The sequence below is a fragment of the Electrophorus electricus genome, chromosome 22 (assembly GCF_013358815.1).
Source record: "Electrophorus electricus isolate fEleEle1 chromosome 22, fEleEle1.pri, whole genome shotgun sequence".
Classification (NCBI taxonomy): domain Eukaryota; kingdom Metazoa; phylum Chordata; class Actinopteri; order Gymnotiformes; family Gymnotidae; genus Electrophorus; species Electrophorus electricus.
In genome coordinates, this window is record NC_049556.1 from 6057495 (window position 1) to 6079166 (window position 21672).

General features: G+C 40.4%; 1 protein-coding gene across 2 annotated transcripts; it reads right to left on the reverse strand.

Moving 5' to 3' along the window:
* Positions 1 to 480: 480 nt before the first annotated feature.
* LOC113591938 (olfactomedin-like protein 2A) lies at positions 481 to 9757 on the reverse strand. 2 transcript variants are annotated; one of them, XM_027032649.2, is made up of 8 exons: positions 9543 to 9757; positions 7050 to 7310; positions 6479 to 6586; positions 5545 to 5718; positions 5200 to 5431; positions 3158 to 3403; positions 1585 to 1764; positions 481 to 1287 (listed from the first exon to the last, which is right to left on the reverse strand). In XM_027032649.2, exons 1-8 carry the CDS (start codon positions 9609 to 9611, stop codon positions 680 to 682), a joined length of 1878 nt encoding a protein of 625 aa, XP_026888450.2. In that variant the 5' UTR covers positions 9612 to 9757; the 3' UTR covers positions 481 to 679. The 2 variants fall into 2 exon arrangements, with proteins under 2 accessions (XP_026888450.2, XP_026888449.2); XM_027032648.2 differs by having other exon boundaries at positions 5200 to 5449.
* Between the last annotated feature and the right edge of the window lie 11915 nt (positions 9758 to 21672).

Below are 21672 nucleotides of genomic sequence, written 5' to 3' on the forward strand. Positions count from 1 at the left end.
AAGGCTATTATTGATAATAGGTTATACAAATGTTTATTATATTATATATATTTGATTTTCCCATACAGTAATGAAATGCCGCATATAAACTTTTACATGCTACTGAAATTCTGCTTATGAACCTTATTGTTTCTTGTAAAACATAATAAACAGATTACCTTTATTATTAATAATTTTAGTATCTTCTTATTAGAATTAGTCCAAGCACATATATCCTGCTAGCTTGATCTAATACTGAAACAGCTGATGCAATACAATTAAGATTTGATTCAGCACTAGAGTTTTAGGATTCTGCTTGACTTAAATCTGTAATTTCATAATTTATCTGAAATTGTACCAGAAACAGTCAAGGGCTGGCTGACAAAGCTAAAGTAGATAATGTCTCTAAAACATTTCTTTTTGATTTTCATTTTAATGTTGAACTCAACTATACTACTGAAGTGATTTTGGAGAAAGACAACAAACAATAAAAGTGGCCCCTTTACATAGGAAACACATAAAATCACTTTTTTATTCATATGCACTCACATATATTCACACAGAGATTCATACATAGACACAGCCAATCATCCAGCTGTAGCAGCCTGAGGGTCAGATTTTGTGAGGCAGTCAGAAATCTGACAGGGTGGAGCAGTCATTGGTTTGTCTGGAGCGGATGGTACCAGTGATTCTTGTGAGGTCATTTCTGTTCTTGCTCTATAAAGGTGATGTTATAGGTGACCTGGTGTCCATTGTCCCAGGCATACAGCACCTTTTCCTTTGGATTATAGTCAATCTGCGTGGTGAAGGCATACTTGTTCACAAACAGCAACCCCGGGGATGCTTCGGCACCCGTGTGTGTGTCATATGCATACAATACTTCAGCGTCTAGCCGGTCATACACATCAACAGCATACAGAACACCACAGGCAATAAAGCAGTTTCCATATGAGTTCCTTTTTAGCCCTGTTCGCCATGTTGTTTCTTTCCGAACTGAAAGGTCATTGGGGTCAAGTTTGGCCACCACAATGACTTCAGAGTGGTCATAATCAGATGATGGATATATGACCCACAGTCCACTCTCATCCACGGCGAAGTCAATGTCTGAGTGGCCCCTCCAATTCCAGGGCGTGGTGTCCTCATACACAGCATCATGGAGCTGCATCCAGGCCGCCACATAGCGCTGACGGAGCTCATACTTGATGATGTTCTTGGTGAAAGCACGGTTATAATAAAAAGCCCCCCTGTACACCACATGACCAGTTCCAATCCAGTTATAGGGTAGTTTGTACAGGTTACTCCAACGACCTATACAGGAAATGTATAGGATAACAGTGAAGGGTAAACTGAGATTTCAGTTCACTTAGCCATACATTATTATAAATAAAATAACACATCCACACACACAATCAGTGCGAACAATTCAATTCAAACCCTGCCTTTGTTTCATCACTAAATGTAACTGTTTAATTGAAAGCAAAGCACATGAGCATGTGATTTCTCAGGATCACATTAATTAAGAAAACATTACTGCATTTACATTATCTCGCATACATATGATCACACACAGCTTTACATCACCTCACCTAAGGGCTGACCTCTTACCTTGTTTGAAGTTGTCCAAGTTTCTGAACTCCACCAAGTTGTTGCCATAGTAATAGTTGGTGACATAGATTTTGGAGTCCTTGGCAATAGGGTCCTTCATCCATGCACCCTCGTTCCTGCCATAGCTGTGATGTTTCACAGGTGGGGCCACAGACGCTATTGTTCCCTCACATATGACCTCTTGAAACACAGAAAACACCATTTACCAATATTTATTAGTGGCTGTGTTAAATACTTGACTGGCCACTTAAAGTGTAATTATTCCCATTTAGATACATACATAACCACCAACAACAACTGTGGGCTAGGTGGCCTTTATCAGTGTAGTCCAGAGATAGAAGAATGGTTTAAACAGTGGTACAGCCAGTGATTTAGACAGTACCAGTACCAGAGTGTTGATGGTGCAGCAGTGTGTCTGGCAGACAGTCCCTTCTAACCATTCAGAGAAGGGGTAACAAAAAAAGTGGAGGGAAAACGGTATAAACGTATTTCGTAAATAAAGTAAAAAAAAACATCATCATCGTATACAGGAATAGCATATAGGCTATTTCACATTGTCACGCTCCCCAATTCAGGATCCGATACTACGTGAACTTTCCACGTGGTTTTTGTTTTGCTGTGTTGTGTCCGCATGTCGCCGTGTGCCTTTAACTTCCCTGTTTTCTCAGGTCGCTCCGCCCTCGTGTTAACGTTCCTCACCCGTGTCCGCTCTCCCGTCTTTCACAGCGGGTTATTATGTGTGTAAGTGTGAATGAGAATGCTTATGTAAATGTATTATTCTGTTGTGCTCACGTTTGAAGTACTGCTTTGTCTTCGTTGTATTGTGTTTAAACGTCTTTTTACTTTCGTTTTCATGAAACGGTTTTGTATTCGCAAATCGTCGACTCGTCACTTACATATTCTTGGTTACTATCATTTCTATCGGAGAGGAACTAATCAGAACTGCTCATTGGTATGACTGCGGGGACTCGCGGCAGTGTTCCTCCCTACGTCCGTTTTCAGTGATATTTTGAAGGGTTCAGTAATAAAAGTCTGTTAACAAAATGACTGGGAAATCTAACCAATGAAATTTGACTCCATAGGGGGCTAAGGCTATAGCGTTCTGAAGGAGGGGCTACGGTGTTATTAGTAAAACGTCACTACTGTCTTAACCAGCTAAATATAATTAGCGACTACAAACGAGATAGACTGGCTGACCTAATTGAAAAGCGTTTCTAAGGTTATACTTTAATGAACATCTCACAGTAATTCAAGGCCAGTCCACTCCATCTATAAATGTAGCCAGAAAGAAAAAAAAAGTATGTATGTAGTTGGGTTTTGGGGGGTTTTTTTGGGTTTTTTTCGGGGGGGGGGGGGGGGGGGGGGGTGGCCAATTGGATTAGGAGAGTGGCACTTCAACACAAGGTGGGATGAGTGTGTCTGTGAGACCTGAAACACCCGATTACTCCAGGATAATGCAGAAAGGTCGTGTGCACTACATACCACTGGTGTGTGGATAATGGTGTCACCCTATTAATGGTAGCAGTGTGTCTGCATCTAAAGATGTTGTCCATTGTTAGGATGTTGGATGTACCTGCTGCAGTGGGAGTGTAGTTGATGGTGTTATCCAGTGTTAGCAAGATGGTTGGAGCTGGTCGCTCCTCTCTTGCTATTGTACTGCTGGTTGTTGTGCTTTGAGTTGTTGTTGTGGTAGCTGTAGTGCTGGAGGCTGTGGTTATTGTTGCAGTTGCATTAGTGTATGTTGCAAGAGTGGTGGGCAGTATGATTGCTTCCTTCACCTCCTGCATGGTGTTAGCGTCATCAGATTCAGCCTCAAGACCTATAAATCACAGAGAAAGCATCAGTTAACTAGCTATAACCATGGAGATTGACAGTCAATAAAATACAACCATGAACACTGTCAAAATGTACTGGTTTTATTGAGTCTGCAAGACAACTGGTAAATTTAAAACACGGGTGATATGTCAGCTAGTGAGGCTCAAGTGAATGAAGGAAGGAAGACATAAATGACAATGAATGAATGAATAGGACTATTCAGAAACAGCTTGTTTGCAAAGTTTAGTTAGTTAGCCTAAGCAGAAAGCTCTATGGCACCTGGATATATTTTTTTTTAAATATTTGATTTTGAGAGAACAGATTTTTTAATGTGAGCTGGATACTGATGCACAAAAGAAAAATGATTCTAGGATGCACAAAACTGTTCCTGACAGCAGACAGCTAGCTATACTGAGCTATAATTAAACTTGAAGTACTGTAATATTTAGTTGTGACCTATACAATTTCCAATCCTTGCACAGCTGTACCCTCTGCATACGGACACGCGCAGGCACACATACACACACATTCAGACTGTGCAGTACCACATTATGCATTAGCATTATGATTAGATGTTTGTGTCTGACTGTATAAAAGAGAGTGAAACGTATGAGGTGGTGGATAAGGAGAGATACTCTTTACAGTTTAGCATTTTCTGGCTGTGTTTGTGAGACATTAATTGGCTCAAATGCTTGTGTTTGAGCATATAAGCGCATGTGTACGTGTGTAACTGAGCACATGTGTGTATTGGCACACACTCCATAAAATGTCTGGCTAGGGATGGATATGTCACCAAGGGTTCAGCAGTGAGTGAGTGAGAGTCTGTGTGTGCATCTGTGTGTGTGTGTGTGTGTGTGTGTGTGTGTGTGTGTGTGTGTGTGTGTGTGTGTGTGTGTGTGTGTGTGTGTGCGCATGCACAAATTACAGTTCATCGGTGGTTGTGGTAGATTTATTAGCAGAGGGAAGGAACAGAGCATTCCTGCCTGGCTTCTATGTCTCTGATAAAGATCATTTACTATTCACAGTAATTATCTACATATGAGACATTTCAGCCGTGAGTCTACACTAACAACACTCTGTTGAACCATTCATGGACCTGTGTGGGTGTGTGATGTACTGGGTCTGTAAGAGAAGCAAACTAGAGTTAGCTGGATTTCCTTGCTTTTTCTAATGCGTGTGTATATATGCATATGAAACTGCTGGCATGCCTTCAGAGCTTGAGTAGAGCTCTGCTCGAGTCTCGATCTTTCCCTACCCCTTACCTGTGTTGTGTGTGTCTGTGTGTGTGTCTCTCTCTGTCTCTCCCTACCCCTTACCTGTGTTGTGTGTGTCTGTGTGTGTGTCTCTCTCTGTCTCTCCCTACCCCTTACCTGTGTTGTGTGTGTCTGTGTGTGTGTCTCTCTCTGTCTCTCCCTACCCCTTACCTGTGTTGTGTGTGTCTGTGTGTGTGTCTCTCTCTGTCTCTCCCTGCCCCTTACCTGTGTTGTGTGTGTCTGTGTGTGTCTCTCTCTGTCTCTCCCTGCCCCTTACCTGTGTTGTGTGTGTCTGTGTGTGTGTCTCTCTCTGTCTCTCCCTACCCCTTACCTGTGTTGTGTGTGTCTGTGTGTGTGTCTCTCTCTGTCTCTCCCTACCCCTTACCTGTGTTGTGTGTGTCTGTGTGTGTGTCTCTCTCTGTCTCTCCCTACCCCTTACCTGTGTTGTGTGTGTCTGTGTGTGTGTCTCTCTCTGTCTCTCCCTGCCCCTTACCTGTGTTGTGTGTGTCTGTGTGTGTGTCTCTCTCTGTCTCTTCCTACCCCTTACCTGTGTTGTGGTCTGGTTTGCTTGCTTTGTAATAAGTGATGCCACGGACATGTCCTGGGTGTTGCTGACTGGGTTGGCTTTTTCCGGCTGGTTCAGCTCTCTTGGGCTGGAGTATACTAGTCCCCTCCTGCTTGGCCTTGACTAGCTTAGCTGTTTTGGCTTGTGCTTTTGCTTTCTCAGTTTTTTTTGTGAGAAATGTGCTGGAGTCTTTCAACTTCCCACCAAGTGCGGCCTGCAAATATAACCCAGTCTGCAGTCATAGCATATAGATTGGATTTTTTAGACTATTGGATTGTGAGAGAGAAAAAGGTTCTCTCATTAGAATTGTAATTTATCTACATGTACCTTGCTTTTAGGAGTGGAATCCTTCTGTTGCACCCAATGGTGCAGATTGGATAGCTCTTCCTTTATGCTAATCATGATGTTGGAGTAATTTTCATATTGTTGCAGCTGGTTGGTCAAAACTGCCATGCTGTCTCGCACATACTCCTTTTCCTGGGTTAGGTTAGTCTTGAAAACCTAATGAAGAGAAAGGCTGTGCCTCAAGTAGACCCACCTTGTATTCTATATTGTCTACAGAATCTAAAACACAGCTCTGAAAACCTATTAGTATCAGTAAGGAATTTTGAATAACCAGCTGTAAAAGAAAGTATTAAGCCTTTATGTAATTCATGTTTTTAAGTTATTCTTACAAACTTAACTGTCTGAAACTCTCAGTGAACCTTCATACTACACCTGAGTGTAAACCAACACCGCATAGAACATATTACAAATCAGCACATTATGACCCAAAACTGCTCTCAAACACACAAACCAAACATTTCAGCATTACCTACAATAATGCTCCAGTCCATACTGGATACTCCTTTAAGCATTACTATATTCATGCTACAGAATGAGTAGGATAAATTCTCTGCCATGTTCCAGGTATCCTTCTCCCCCCTCCCAGGTACAGTTTCTGTGCCAAACATTTTACACAATAGATAATAACACAATTCCACATTAGCAATATTGTAATCAAATATTTCTCCCCAGTCCATTTTAAGGCAGCAGTTTACCTAACACTTTTTAATCTGATCCTTCCCACCCATTATTTAGTCTAGCACTCTATCCAATGCATGATAACTGAATACCTAATACAATATACTACTACTACACTGTTACATAAACATATTACAATATGGTCCTAACACTTTACAGTCCAATACATTAAAACCCAACACCACAACATCATAACCGGGTACTCCGCTCCCCACATCTTAACTAAATATTCACTCACCTCCTCCAGATTGTTCATCTGAGACACCACTTTGTTAATGTAGGCGTGGATCTTCAACAGGTCTGTACTGAACAGAGCTCCATGCAGCAGGTCCACCACTGACTGCAGCTATAGAAGTGTAAAGGTAAAGCAATACAGACAGACAGTAAGAAATGGGGTAAGAGAGAGAGCAAGACAGGGACAGAGTGTGTGTGTGTGTGTGTGTGTGTGTGTGTGTGTGTGTGTGTGTGTGTGTGTGTGTGTGTGTGTGTGTGTGTGTGTGTGTGTGTGAGTGAGATAGAGAGTGACAGAGAGAGAGAGAGAAAAAGATGAAAGAATGTGGGTTTTTTGAACAGCATAAGTATTCAATTAATTCTGTTCTCCATTCATTGAGCAGTTAGTTGTGATGAAAAAGTGGTTACCCAGTTACATAAGCTACCAGTAATTATGAAATTGAGGATAGGATTTGAATTTGTCTGCATGTGTATGCATGCGTGCAGTGTAGTGTGTGTGTGTGTGTGTGTGTGTGTGTGTGTGTGTGTGTGTGTGTGTAGGTATGTATGTGTGAAGTGTAGTGTTTGTGTGCGTGTACCTTTAGTAGTTCGGGTGCTTGTTTTTTCAGTTTCTCCATTCTCCATTCATTTTCACAGGGGTTGAGTGAGGAAGGTGGAGCAGTGCAGGAGCACCTACAGTCAGCCCCCGAACTCACTGTTTCTATGGTGTAGTAATCCTCCACTCGCACACGTCCACTCTTCAACCGCACACATGCATCTCTTGGCAAAGGACGCATCACGCATTTACAACGACAATCCGAACCTTCTGATGTCATATGCACTTCATCCTCACTGAAAATCTGATTGGAATGAGAGTGAGGGAGTGAGAAAGTGGAGGGAGAAAAAGTAATGTAGTTAAAGAAATGTAGTGAATTGGTTTACAGCTACAGAGAAATAATAATGTGTATGTTAAGGGATATTTTTTAACTGGGGGGGGGGGGGTTACAATGTTTGTGTGTACACACAAACCACACATGCCACCAAACCAGAGGCGCTCTCGGGACTCTCTCTCTCTCTCTCTCTCTCTCTCTCTCTCTCTCTCTCTCTCTCTCTCTCTCTCTCTCTCTCTCTCTCTCTCTCTCTCTCTCTCCCGCTCTCTCTCACACACACACACACACACACACACACATAAGCCCCCTATTCTGTCTCTGTAGGTCAGAATGCATGTATGTTGTTGCCATAGTGACTGACTACCCAGCGGAACTGCAGAAGCTAATTGGCTGGACAAGCCTAACCACCTCAAACCTAATCCCACACATACACCAAGAGACAAACAAACATATGCACAGAAAAAGTCTAGCGTCCCTTTGCAGGCAAATGATAGCAGATCAGTGCTTGTGTAATTACACATATTAAATATGGGAAGGTTTTGATACCTCATTCATAATCATTACTGATTAACATAACTTTGAACAACTGCCCACAAATACACACACACACACACACACACACACACACACACAGAGAGAGAGAGCCTGCCAAGGAGACACGGTGTTCTAGAGGCCTTTTTAAGTGGACAGCCCCACCCACCTGTTTCTCTCTGTCGGGAACACACATAAAACCCCTAATGAATCTAAACATACTTCATAACAGACTAGACTACGAAGTGTGTTGGATGGCTTTTTATAAAAACACAAAAATCCAAAAGTCATAAAACATAATTCGCACATTTAGAAATGTAACCCCATTACAGGGCAAGATGCAGAGGCCGCTGTGACGATCAGGAAAATCTCTGGAAAGTTACAGACACGATTCGAAAGGTTCAACCTTAGCAGAGACGTTCTTTCTTATCCCAGCGAGGCATCTGGCCACTAGCTCAAAGAATAACATATGCCTTAAATCGTTTTTTGTTGTTGTTGTTGTTTTTTTGGGGGGGGGGGGGGGTGGGGGGGGTATAATTAACAAAATTCGACCACTTTGTATGTTTTTCGCTGTCCACGGACTTCTTTTGAGCAGGCAAGTCAAGGCCTGTTTCTCTGACTAAAGTAACGTTCTGATGTGTCTTGACGTAGCCACAATTCTCGGTGTCTATCTTTCTTTGCGGTTTTATTCTTGGCAAACCAACCGTTTTAGACGACCAACATTTGAGTTTTCATCCACCCGCCACAGTTTCAAGCTTAGAAAAGTGTTTTAGAATGCCCAGGTAACAAAAATGTCTTCTGACCTGTTCCATCTATCTTAAAATAAATGGAGTAATTCCATTCAAATGTATTACGGTTTAATTAACCGTCCTCTCTACAAGGTCATTACGCACTAAACGGAATTGATTTAATCCACTGAGCCTACTAACGAGACCCCCCCCCCCCCCCCCCCCCCCCCCCCGCGGTCTGTTATAACTAATGAATGAATTCATTATGTTTTGGTGAAAATGTACTAATAATTCTGTGTGTCCATGGAAGCAGCTTAAGCAGGCTGCAGACTGCAAATCTGTAAACTGTTTTCACTACAACCGAGTTTCTCTTATACAAGAATTGCAGAGCCATTTTCTCATTCGCAATCTTGTTTCTCTTTGTAGTTAGTGGGACTAGTGCCAGGGTTTGTCCTCGCGCATTTGATCGCGTGTTGACCCGTCACAAGCCGCTCAGCAGGCACTGGTCATAACCTTTTCAAACAGTTTGTGCTTCCTAACACTAACACAAAATTAAAAGAAATAAATGAAAGAAGTTTAAAAATACAGAATTTCGAATGAATTAACATCAACCTACAATCAATAGATTTATGACTAACTGGTTTATGAATTGTGTAAGCAGCCTAAATTCAGTGTAAACAAAAACATATAGTGGCCAGTAACCTAAATGTAAAAGTGAAATTCTTACCACAAGGTAACACAATGCGGACAGAAACTTTTAAACATGTCTTTTTCTTATCTTAAACTGAAGGCGTGTTCCAGTGCCTACAATTTTTCGTGTTGCCTTCCATTAAAATATTGAAAAATGAGCCTGAGCAGGACAAATAATTAACTTTAATTAAAGCCCGATAGATTGTTTACAAGTGCAGTATTTCTTACAAAATAAACATGAAAACATGAGTACCTTGTTTTGGGACACCACATGCGTCGATATCAGAAGTATACACGCTAGGAGTTGAGGGAGGTTACACATTGCGCCGGAGAATAAGACCTCGGTAAACAGTCCCCTGTCGAAGCGGATCACAAAACAGCGTACATGCACAGGAAACAGCGTTTATGGATCTACGCGCTGTCAGAAGCTGACGTACAGGCTACATATGGGGTCCCATACCAAAAGACTCTCTCACTCTCTCACTCTCACTCTCTCTCTCTCTCTCTCTCTCTCTCTCTCTCTCTCTCTGTGTGTGGGGGCGGGGGGGATTTGAAGTGAATACAGTCGTTCTATTCCTAAAATTATAATTTAAGAATCCTAATAACCATTAGGCCCGTTAACCACAGACACAGGGTCTGGGTGGGTGTGTTAACCACAGACACGGTCTGAGTGTGTGGGTGCTGGTTGGGTGTGTGCTAGGATTTTATCAATGAGTTCGGCTACACAGTGTGCATCATGGCTGAGGTGTAAAGAAAAAGGCTGAGATGTGATTGGACATGGCAGAATTAACAACAATGGAGGCTGAATAAAGTAATAATAATAATCTTAATACTCTAAATACCCCATCAATTAATAATAATATTCTTAATACTCTAACAACCCCATCAATTAATAATAATACTCTTAATACTCTAAATACCCCATCAATTAATAATAATATGATTACCATGACCATATATGTAGCCTTGTCCACCCAAAGAGAAACTAGGAAAGAGGTTACACTTACAAGCATTTTCCACTGACACTGGCACTCTAAGAAAACACTTCACCGTAATTTTATACCCATTGCAAATAACAAATTTCTATGCATTTATTTTCTAGCTATAAAAAGATCTTTAAAAATATATTTTTTTAAAGTCACCATCACAAGCTAAAGGCAAACTTATGCTTATTATATGAATCCAACCTTTCACAAACATAGCGGACAACACTTCAGTCATATATACTCATCTTTATACGATTCTAAAAAAGGAGGTGTGGCCAGAGACAAATGCATCCCATGGATTAACAAAACAACAACAGACCCACAGTGACACTGTTATGTCGACCGAGGGTCAACAGTCAACAAAGACATCACTATCACCAGCACATACAGCCCAAGCACAGACGATACAGCATTCTTTCACAACTCACAGCATTCCTTCTCATCTCAGTTATTGTCGGTTTGCGTCTCCGTTAGGTCCAAAGCCGAGCAGATGTCCGACCACCTGCCCTTCCCCCTGCACAGCGAATTTGCATATCACAAATTGGACATGCTCCTATTTTCATCACGTTCACCAGTCATTTTCCTCTATTGAACTTTTATTATAGCACAAACAAGTTAAAAAATGTATTCTATGTTTATCTCTGATCACACATCCGTTGGCTTAATCTCTGTGACGCACACAAAACAGCACCTAGACCTAGATGGCATTTCAGTACATCACTTATCAAAGAAATTGAATTTGAGTTCATTTTTAAGGAGGTGGCATCCTTCTGGTACAAATGAGCCACCAGTAATTTTCTCCACTTTATTATTGGGAAGAGCAAAGGCATCAGTAAAGTCATATCATATTCACAAAAAAATACCACAATAGCACCAAGAGAAAAACAAACAATGTAGAACAAAAGTTCAAACAGCTCTATAACTCATAAACAATAAGTACCATGAAAGAAATTCCCACTGAAAGCTCAACCAAAGCCAAACTAAAGCTCAACTAGATGTCGTAATAATAATTTAAAAAAAAACATGATAAATACAATAAAATGCAGGACTCATCACAGAATAACATTCAAGATATAAACACAAGATTTTGCATGAAAGTCTGGTACACTACGTTTATAGGCAGATCATCTTCTGCTCTTTTTACAAAACCCTGTGGAATGTATCAAAGAAGTTATCAAAATAATTAATACATTTTCTACAGATTAATGGATTTCACAGTTAAAACATCAACATTTTTAAAGAAAAAAGACAAAGGCATCACACAACACACCTACAACACTTGTTCTAGCTCTGCAACAAGGAATAAATTATTTTTGCCTTAAAGGAAATTAATACTTAGAATAACATTAATCTAAAAGGTATACAGAAAAGCCAAAATCAATGTAATAGACAAGAATTTCAAGTCACTTCCATTTATCAATGGTATAAACAGATTTACTGACCTGGAGAAACAAGTCTCCAAGTTATATTGACTCTCACACACCATATACACAACTTTATCACTTCCAATTTATACATAGGAAAAATATTTAGATATTACAGTTTTTTGCAGTTGCTAAAACCCAATTTCTGAAATTATGTCTATTTTCATCAAAACATAACACACAGCAACCTAAATCACACACACTTCATACAAAATATCTCACACTTTTTGAAAAAATAAACACTTCATGCAAAACTCTTTCAACTCTTGAATAAATGGTATTTTTCCATTCAAACTCTACATACAAATATCAAAGGAACAGCTATTTCTACACAATAGTTACGCACTAATGGTAAACACTAATAGCTTGTATTTGCGTTTTCAGTGTGCAGGGCACGGTATTCTGCTGTAGAAGTCACGTACATGTATTTTCACAATACACAGGCTAGTTATGCTTATTTAGTACATATACACCATAAAGTCAAACACAGGGGGGATGTGTTGTTTGTTTATTTGTTTATATTTTTCATGAACAGTACTGCAACCCACATGCAGTCGTTTTCATAATCAGTTCAATCATATCAAGCAAGAGGGCAAGCGAGTAGCTCTGCTTCCACCTGAAGGCAGCAACACATTCTTGCATCTTTGTGGAGTGGCGTTCATTTTAAAATCAACTGAGCAACTAGTTTTTCCACCATAGTCCCAGACGGTCAAGGTGCTGTTCAGCTCACAAATGATCGCACCTGGTAGGTTTCAGTCAAAATACGTCAGTGAAGAAAAAGTGGAGCTGTTGATAGTTGAAGATACTGATGGAGTGGTCAATAGGGCATAATGGAGTTTTCCTCAACAGGTGTTCTTATAAGGCCTCTTGGAGTATTAATTGTTGAATTGTCTGATCGCCATGCCGGGAATCTCTGGGTTCGGCGACTAGCTATCCAGGAATCATCATGCTCATTTTCAGTAATGGTTTGTGAAGTCAGTTTCAAAGTAGCTGATCCACATTTTGAGGTGCCCCTGTGTGAAGACTCATCTGAGGCATTTCCCTGGACACTGTACAGCAGAGCAGCCATCTTGAAATAGTTGGTTGGCAGAACCATTTCTTTTTTTCTTCTTCCTCCACCGCTCTGATGTATCTTGTTGAGTCGGCAGAGGGTGGATCTTTGTCTTGCTATGTTTCTGTCCCATTGCCAGCAACAGTCAGATGAGGCTGTGCAAATATAAATGTTCTTTATAAAGCAAATCCAATATCACAGACCAAGAGATGTCAAATGCACTAACATTTGCAGAACTTGAATCTTATTGATTCTATGGAATTCTGATGTCAGCAGGGGTGTCATTCCAGAACTGTTGTCACACATCTAGATTTCAGCTGGATTGTTACATCACTGAGCACTGGTGAAGCAGCTGGCAGGAAGTGTAAAAAAGACATAAAGATAGATCTGGCCCTAAAATCTGATTGGCTGAGCTGAGCTGCCAAGTTGATACACATAGACTTTGACTTCATACACTATGCCACTATGCTTCACAACAGCAAATCCTCCATTTACATTTACATTTTTTTGCATTTAGGAGAAGCTTTTATCTAGAGCGACCATATGCACCAGAAGCAAGGAAAGCAGAGACAAGTCCTTTGTGCTAACATCTCCTTCCTCTCTCCTTTCAGCTCACTCTCTTTCTGATCAGCACCTGCAGAAGTGCTGAAATCACACCTTGCATGGCTGTAATGCCATGCTTTAGTAGCAAGTAGCAAAGTGGCAAATTTTATCTGTTCAATATTTCAAAGAGAAACAAAAATATATAACAAATGTAAATTATCAAATATAAATTTATGAAAGCTCTGGCATAAAAAAAAAAATTAGGGTGCATCTTGGCTCATATTTGGGTCTGGACATAGATGACCTCTCTCATGACTTCTCTGGCCAGGAAAATGCTGTCTGGAGTGACATAGCAATCCTGCCCACAAGCTTCTTCTATCTCCTGGAGAAGAAGTTTACATTGGTGGACTTGGTGATCCTAGACCTTCCACCTCCTTGCTAATAATAACTCCTGAAGAGGCTCGAGGAATGAAGAGTATGACGGGAAATGAAACCCAACAAATCGTGGGTGTCAAATGAACCGATTCTGTATCAGAGCAGCCTGCTGGAAACCTATGTCATCCTGGACGACGATTAACCTGGACCGCTCTGATGCCCAGAGAGACTGACAGCGGCAGGGTGTTCCTTGTTTTGGCAAGGTTGAAGCAAGCTTCATAAATGCAAAGGAACTCGGGTTCCACTGCAGCAACGTGTAGTGCCATCACTCTCTAAAACCAAACATGACAGTATTGTATGACAGTATGAAACAGGCATAAAGTAATCAATATTGAGCTGCAGAGGACACTGGAGTACAGTACCAGTGAGAGGACAGCATAAAATACCTGCACATGTTCATAGCACAAATGTTTCGCACTGTCAGAGCTGCACTGAGATGACACCCTGTACAGCTGCTTGATGCATACTTGGGAGACATCCCAATGCAGATTAACTTGCTGAATGGATTTTGCCAAACGTGATATTGTCAGTAATGACCCGCTGGTGTAGTTGTCTTAAATGCGTGCTACTATCTGATCTGCCCTTGTTTACGATGGTCTCTTCCTGCTCTGGTGTGAACAGCCATCTTCTTCCTCTAGCGAGGGGTAGCCTAGCGGTTCAGCACATCGTGATATGAATGGTTTTTCAGTTTGAAATAAAACATTACTGTAAGTTACTGTAACTATTGACAAAGCACAACAGCATAGGAGTACAGTGACATACACAATTCAGTTCGAGATCTGTAGTAAGGTTAAACTGGACAAGCCTCCTGAATTTAATTGGTAAATGGGTGTGTCATTTGCATGGCAATGTTTTCCAGAAGATACATGGGGTTTTCAGTTTTGAATAATTGGTCTAATGTAGGGATCTGTGTTTAATGTTTTGCAAAAAGTGTGTTTTTGAATTGAGTTTAAGGGAGAAAATGTGCTTATGGTTTAGTATACCAGGTCAATAGATTAGGCTACATGAGTTAGTGGTTTAGTGTACCAGGTCTATAGATAGGCTACATGAGTTAGTGGTTTAGTGTACCAAGTCTTTAGATAGGCTACATGAGTTAGTGGTTTAGTGTACCAGGTCTATAGATAGGTCTATAGATGGGTGTGTGTTTCTTTGTTGCCACGCCCCTCCCTTGTTAGCCAGTCCATGTGTAACACCTGTACCTTGTTATTTCCCTTGTTAATGTGTGTATTTAAAGTGCTGTTTAGTTATTGCCTGTTTTTGGCATTTGACCAAGTTTATGCTGCTTTTCAGATGCCCTTTTGTGTTTTGAGTCTCATTGTTGATATGGTCTGTCAGAATAATGTCATTTGACTTTGTTCAATGCAACAGCAAGACAATACACATTTTGAAAGGATCAACAGTTTGAGTCTTAGTAAAACTGACCATGTCCTGCAGCACAACCACAAATGGATGAGCAACTCAGAATGAGCACAACTCAGAATGAACAACCTCTGATATGGGGTTATAGAAATGCCTGGCCAGTGTGGTGGCACTGTGACCCTATATGCAGCAATTAACAGCAAGGGTTTCCGGATGCTCTATGGGGTTTTGTGTCATGTTCGCACCTCCCTGGTGTTGCAGTTCCCATGGCAATGCCTCTGTTTATTTACTTTCTGGTTTTGTTTTGTCTTTCCTTGTTTTGGTTTCTTTTGGTTCCACCCCATAGTTAGTTCCATTAAACTACCTGTTATTGTACTTACCTGAATCGAGTTTGTCCCATTAGTCTCAGTATTTAAACCTCGTGTTTGTGTGCAGTCTTGGCGAAGTCTCGTCAACTTGTTATATTTCTGAGTCATTTATCATAATGTTTGTTTTTTCTGGTTTGTTGGATCTCTGCCTGTTTTTGGATTGCTCTCTTTGCCTGTTTCCTATCTGTTTTGTTTACATCACTGACTAATTTTCTGGATTTCGACCCTGGATTATGTACTATGGATTACTACTGTGGAATTCCCACGTTCTCTAATAAAGATGCATTCGCTTTACTCCAAGCGACTCCATCTTTGCACCTGCTCAGGCTTCACCTAAACTGGAGTCACTCAGAGATCTAGAGGAGTATTAAGGAAGCATTCTACTTCTTTGTGCTTCCTAACAGGACTACAGCGGAGACACGACTCAGAAAGTTAGCAGCACATTGACTGGCAGATACCATGGACTAGCATTTATGAACATAATACGTCTGGGAAGGGAGAGAGCAGGATCAAATGTATATCTGTGACACTAGAACCTTGCTAGGGCCTTGTTTGAGCTCCACTGTTTGAGGTTTCCTCTGTCTCCCTATTGGAGCCACAGCCTGATCCTACCCCTCAGCACAAGACCTTGACCTTCGAGGTGGAAGATCTGAGGTGGGAGTGTACCCACATTTGGCCCTGAAGGCCCAGCAGGCCTCCCCATGGGAGGAGTAAGGGCCTGAGGGACTGCACAGGGGCTACTATTTCTCAGTGTTCCCGCATGCTACAGTGTCCAGACCACTGCGGGGAATGCAACAACCAGGCAAGAAGCATGCCACCCAACCTGTTTCTGTTCCTGGCATGGAAAACACCACCCAGCCTGCTCCTGATCCTGTTCTTGGCATGAAGGATGCCACCCAGCTTTTTCCTGTTCCCGGTGTAGTGGAAGCTGTTCAGCCTGTCCCCTCATATCAGGCTTGTCCCCGTGCTTCATACTAGGCCAGTCCTGTGCCCCTAATGGCTGCTTTGCGTGAGCCACCTATAATGCTCAGGACTCCTGAGGACACATCCCACAGCTGGCTAGTGACTCTTGAAGCCTCTTTGTTGGCTTCCCAGACCCCAGTGACTCGGGCACCCTCTGTGGCTGCCAAGTCTGCATCTGTGACTACCCCTATGTTCCTCCCATCACCTGTTCAGGACACCATGTTTATATATATTGTAATTCAAGTCCAGTTCCTGTGGTAATCTCTGTGTCTGTTCTAATGCCAGTTTCTTTCTATGTTCCAGTCCCAGTGTCAATTGTGTAATCTGTAGTCTGCTCCATGGTTCAGAATCATGTTTTGTCCTTGCCTTACTGCAAGCGACTCTGTCTGTGCACATGCTCAGACTGTTACATTCTTGCATTGCCATGTTACATTAGGCCCTAATGAGTATTCCACACAAACCAAAACAGGCTCATAGCCACCACTCATACATACTGGTTCATGTCATCACCTAATTAACAAGCTCAGGCAGCCAGTCTGAGGAAAGAAGGGTTTTCGAATAACAAGTAATGCAACTACACTTCTGTTATCTCTGTTGTGTCCATATGACTTGGTCCATTATTTTTAGGGACTATATGTGAGGTACATTTACTAGTCCATATATTACTCATCATGATATACTGATTAACTGTCATGTAGAATTATATTTCATAGATAATGTATCTAAAATGTAACACATTTTAACACATTTTAGTGTTAAAGCTAAGATAGATGTGTTATGAACTAGATTAGGCTTATTCATTTATTTCATAAACTTCCTCATTATCCTCATTTGATGAACACATACCCAAAGAGAATATTCTATCCACTCTACTGTGTTCTCTAAATCTAAGAATGAATTTGGCTACTGAAGATGAGAAATAATTAGCAATAGAGTAACTGATTTGAAAGTAAAGCTTGCCAAAGTCCATTATAACAACATTAATACTAATGCATTTTTGTACAATTGTTTTCACACTTGTCTTAACACCATGTCTTCTTCAAAACTCTTCACACAGTGTGTTTTCGAAACATGCAGCTCGTGCTGAGTTAGTTAGCTTTGAGTGCAAAATGCACTTCAACCACCAAAACACTTCATATTTCATACAAAACTGAGTCATACTGCCAAAACTATAACATATACTTTCTCCTGAAAGACTGCTGTCACTCAATGTACAATGAACTTCAAAATGCAACTTCAAAATATGTATTTCCTTTTTTGCATCCACAAATATTTCAAGCCAGCTGAAGAAACATTTGATCTGTTGCCTTACCTCTCACAATAGAAGTCATGACTGAGTTGCAGTAAATTTACAGTAAACTTTAAATGAATGAATATTTTACTGTATCGGATACCCAGAATATTTATTGTATAATATAAGACAATATATTATAAAGAAACAGATCACAAAAGTCACAGAATTCTTAAGGGGGTTTACTGTATTTTGATATTTGTTCTCATAGTGCAATATACTTGTTCAGAAAAAAAAGTACAATTAATAACAAATACTGTATTGTAAAACAAGTTCTATATTTTCTTTATATACACAAATTCACACAATCTGCCTTTCAGTATCAGAGGTCTACTGTTGGCCTGTTCCATCCATTCTGTCCACTGCATTTGGCCATGCATTTTCATCAACATCAAACTGAATGTTATCTCTTGCCATACACAGACAATTAAATCTCTTTGAGTGCCTTATCCAGCCCTGGATGTGTCCCACTGTTATGTCCATAAACCCCGCAGCCACTGCATGTAGAAGTGACATCTGATCAGGTGGTCATAACCCTTCCATCTCCACTGAGAAAAGGAAATGTCTTCTTTTTCTGACTGCATCAATTTTCCTCCCCAAGGCTAAAGAATGGAAAGGACATCCCCAAAGATGTCCCCTTTTGTATATATGTGGTAACAGGGCACAAACACCTGTTTAGGTTGTTATGACAGCCTGGTGTTTCAGCAGTACATGTACTGCAGTAAGAGTGGAAAAATCTCTTTAGTAACAACCACATCTATATTTTCCCAATATACATGCACATTTCAATGCAAGTTTGACCACTTGTATCGATGGTGATGAGGCTCCAAACAAAAATAAAAATCTGAATAAACTTTCTGCTAAAATCAGTAATCTGTCTTATCTATTTCAAGTGTATATTTTCATTTGTCTGTCAAAATTCAACATACTTCCATTCACAGTAATTAGACCTTTGTTGAGTTTTGAACTGTTAGGACAGAGTATCTAAATATCTGCAAAATGTGTTGTAGTTCTACAGACTTTTGTTGGTGGTGAACACTGATTGAGAGGTATTCATGAATTTTGTAAGAAGTGCTGATTGAATGTCTTTTGTATCAAAGCAATGCAAATGTTTAGTTCACATGCACTGTGTTCTGAAAAAGTGGACGTGATGTTGACAAGTGTGAAAATGATTGCAAAAACTAATATGTAGACTGAGCCCTATAGCTTTCAAGATAGCGTTGTGTGTAACATGTAAATATAATAGTATTATAATCAATGCGTTTAAATGAGAGGGTGGAGGAATGAAAGATTTCAATCAGGATGAAATGTGGTTTAACTGTTTGGGTCGGCTACTGAACCTTTATAGCAAATTTAATAGATATATCTTGAAAATTACAAAAAGTTATCAAATGAATTAAAAAAAATAATTTCCTTAAAAATAAAATCAATATTGAGTTTACCCCCACTTGGTGGTTCCAAATTTGATGATTGTAACATAAAAGATTAGTGTAAATTTTAATTGGGTCCTATGGGAGGATGGAGTAAGTTTGTTTCTTAGGGTCAGCTATTGAAACATTTAGCAATTTTGATGATAGTAGCCTGAAAATTCATGAAGTCATAGTCCTCACTAAGACAGACATAATTTTTTTTCAGGTAAAATATTTCTGAAATTGTTAGTATAATATATTTTGAGAGAATTGATATGCTGTTCGTGTGAGTGAGAGAGATATCAGAACACCAACAGAACAGCAGTAAAAAAATTTTTTGCATACTGTGTTTACCTGTCTGATTGCATTAGCATACACAAAGAAGATGCTCTTTTCCAATAACATACCACCTCTGGTCCATTCCAGTCTGGTCCTGGTCCTTTTATTCCATTGGTTAAGCTGGCTAGAAGGGCATTATGATTGGCTGAAAAGGTCTTGTCTCCTTGGAATCTCCTTGGTATCAAAGCAGGAAGCTGACAAATTCAGGTGTGTTCTTTCAGGCCTTCACTTGTGCGTGTCTATGTGAGCGTGTGTGTTTTTGTGTGTGTGTGTGTGTGCATGTGCATGGGGAAGTCCACTGTAGAACTGTACTTTAACTGTATGTAGTTTTCAGATGAAGTTCACACTTGCTTATCTTAGTTGACAGCTACAAACTCCTGTGGTGCTTTACTCAGAGAGAGAAGAGTGGTTTTTATCCTGTAGATCTCCAGAGATATTATGTGTACTTTGTCTGTAGATGTTATGTGTACTTGGTCTGTAGATTTTATGCACACTTGCTCTGTAGATTTTATGTCTACTTGATCTGTAGATGTTTTGTACCCTTGGTCTGTAGATGTTATGTGTACTTAGTCTGTAGACATTATATATACTTCATCTGGAGATGGTTCCGTGGGCCTGTGGATGTGTCTGCTGCAGTTTGCACTCATTGGTCAGTGGGCTATGGCAGCTCAAACCAACCGACAGCAATGAATGTTCATTGCAGCCATAATGTAAACCAGGACCAAGTTCCAGCCCTTCTCTGTGTGTGTGTGTGTGTGTGTGTGTGTGTGTGTGTGTGTGTGTGTGTGTGTGTGTGTGTGCGTGTGAGTGTGTGCTCTTTGTCATTGGTAATCCCCAAGGTACAATCAACGGTCGATGGTTTCTTATACACTCCCAAACTCAACGACAGCGTTGAATGTTCCCTGAATGCACCAGATAATTGTGTGTGTGTGTGTGTGTGTGTGTGTAGTGTATGCATATGTCTGTGCATGTATGTGTGCATGTATGTCTGTGTGTATAGAAATGTTCTTACTTCCTGGAAAGCATGTTAAATTAAAAATGTGTGTTTTACTATCATTCTAGTGTCTAACAGATTCCGAATATTGTCAATCAGCATACAAGGCAAAAAATTATGGCCAAGCAGAAGTGTATAACTGGTCCATATAGAATAAATCACAAACAACATTAACTTTCAGCCTACAGAGTGAGATACAGATTTAATCAGACATGCTCACTCACCTGCTCATATGCACAGAGGGAACTGTGAAGTGTAGAATAAAGACAGCACAGAACTGCAGTCAAACAGGCGAAGGAAATCACTGTATTAGAAAAACAGAAAGTGTTGAATGTTCAAGAAAAATGTGGAAGACTGGAAGAATGCTGTAACGTTGTCGGCCCAAGTGCCGCAGGGCACGGAGCAGGACCCACAGACTCCCTCGACTGAATGATGTTTATTAACATAAAACGTAGACGACAGTGATGGCACTCACATATAACACTTACGGTGATCATGACTACACACTTGACATTAAACAAAGAACACATACACCTTAATAAGCGACTACACAAGACAATGTTACGGCTACAGCGATGTTCATAGAGATCAATATTAACACATAAGTAGTGACAATGACCAACATGGAGCACACACTGACAGGGGTTTAAATAGACAGACAAACATGTAACATTAAACCCTGTACAGGTGTGTGCAATCCCGGGGGATTACAAATTATACAAATGTGAATTCCCTTGCATGCAGTGGGTCATACCACATGATTCATGGGGGGAGGAGCCTTCCGTGACAAATGCAGTGGTCATCATCTCCACTAAGTTATTTATCCAGTCAGGTACTCAGATGTAATTTTGAAATAATTCAATTTATTGATTTATTTTATTCAGAATTTTTTTACATGATACACTGGTGTTTCAGGAGTCATTTTGATTTAGATATAATTCCTAAACTGTTTTTACCATGTTAAACTTAACAGAATTTTTTCTATTTCAACATGCCACCTTATCTCATTCAACATGTTAATGAATAAGCAAAACCTATATATATCCATGTGTTGTTAAGCCTTCTTAAAATTGCCCATTTTACCATAATAATGTACGGATTAATGAATAACTGTATAATTATTTGTGACGGTGACCATCACTCAGGAAGATTAAATGGGTGCTCTGGCTGCTGTGCCAGGGAGCTGGCTCTTTGGTCCACTGGTCAGAGCTCACGATTATC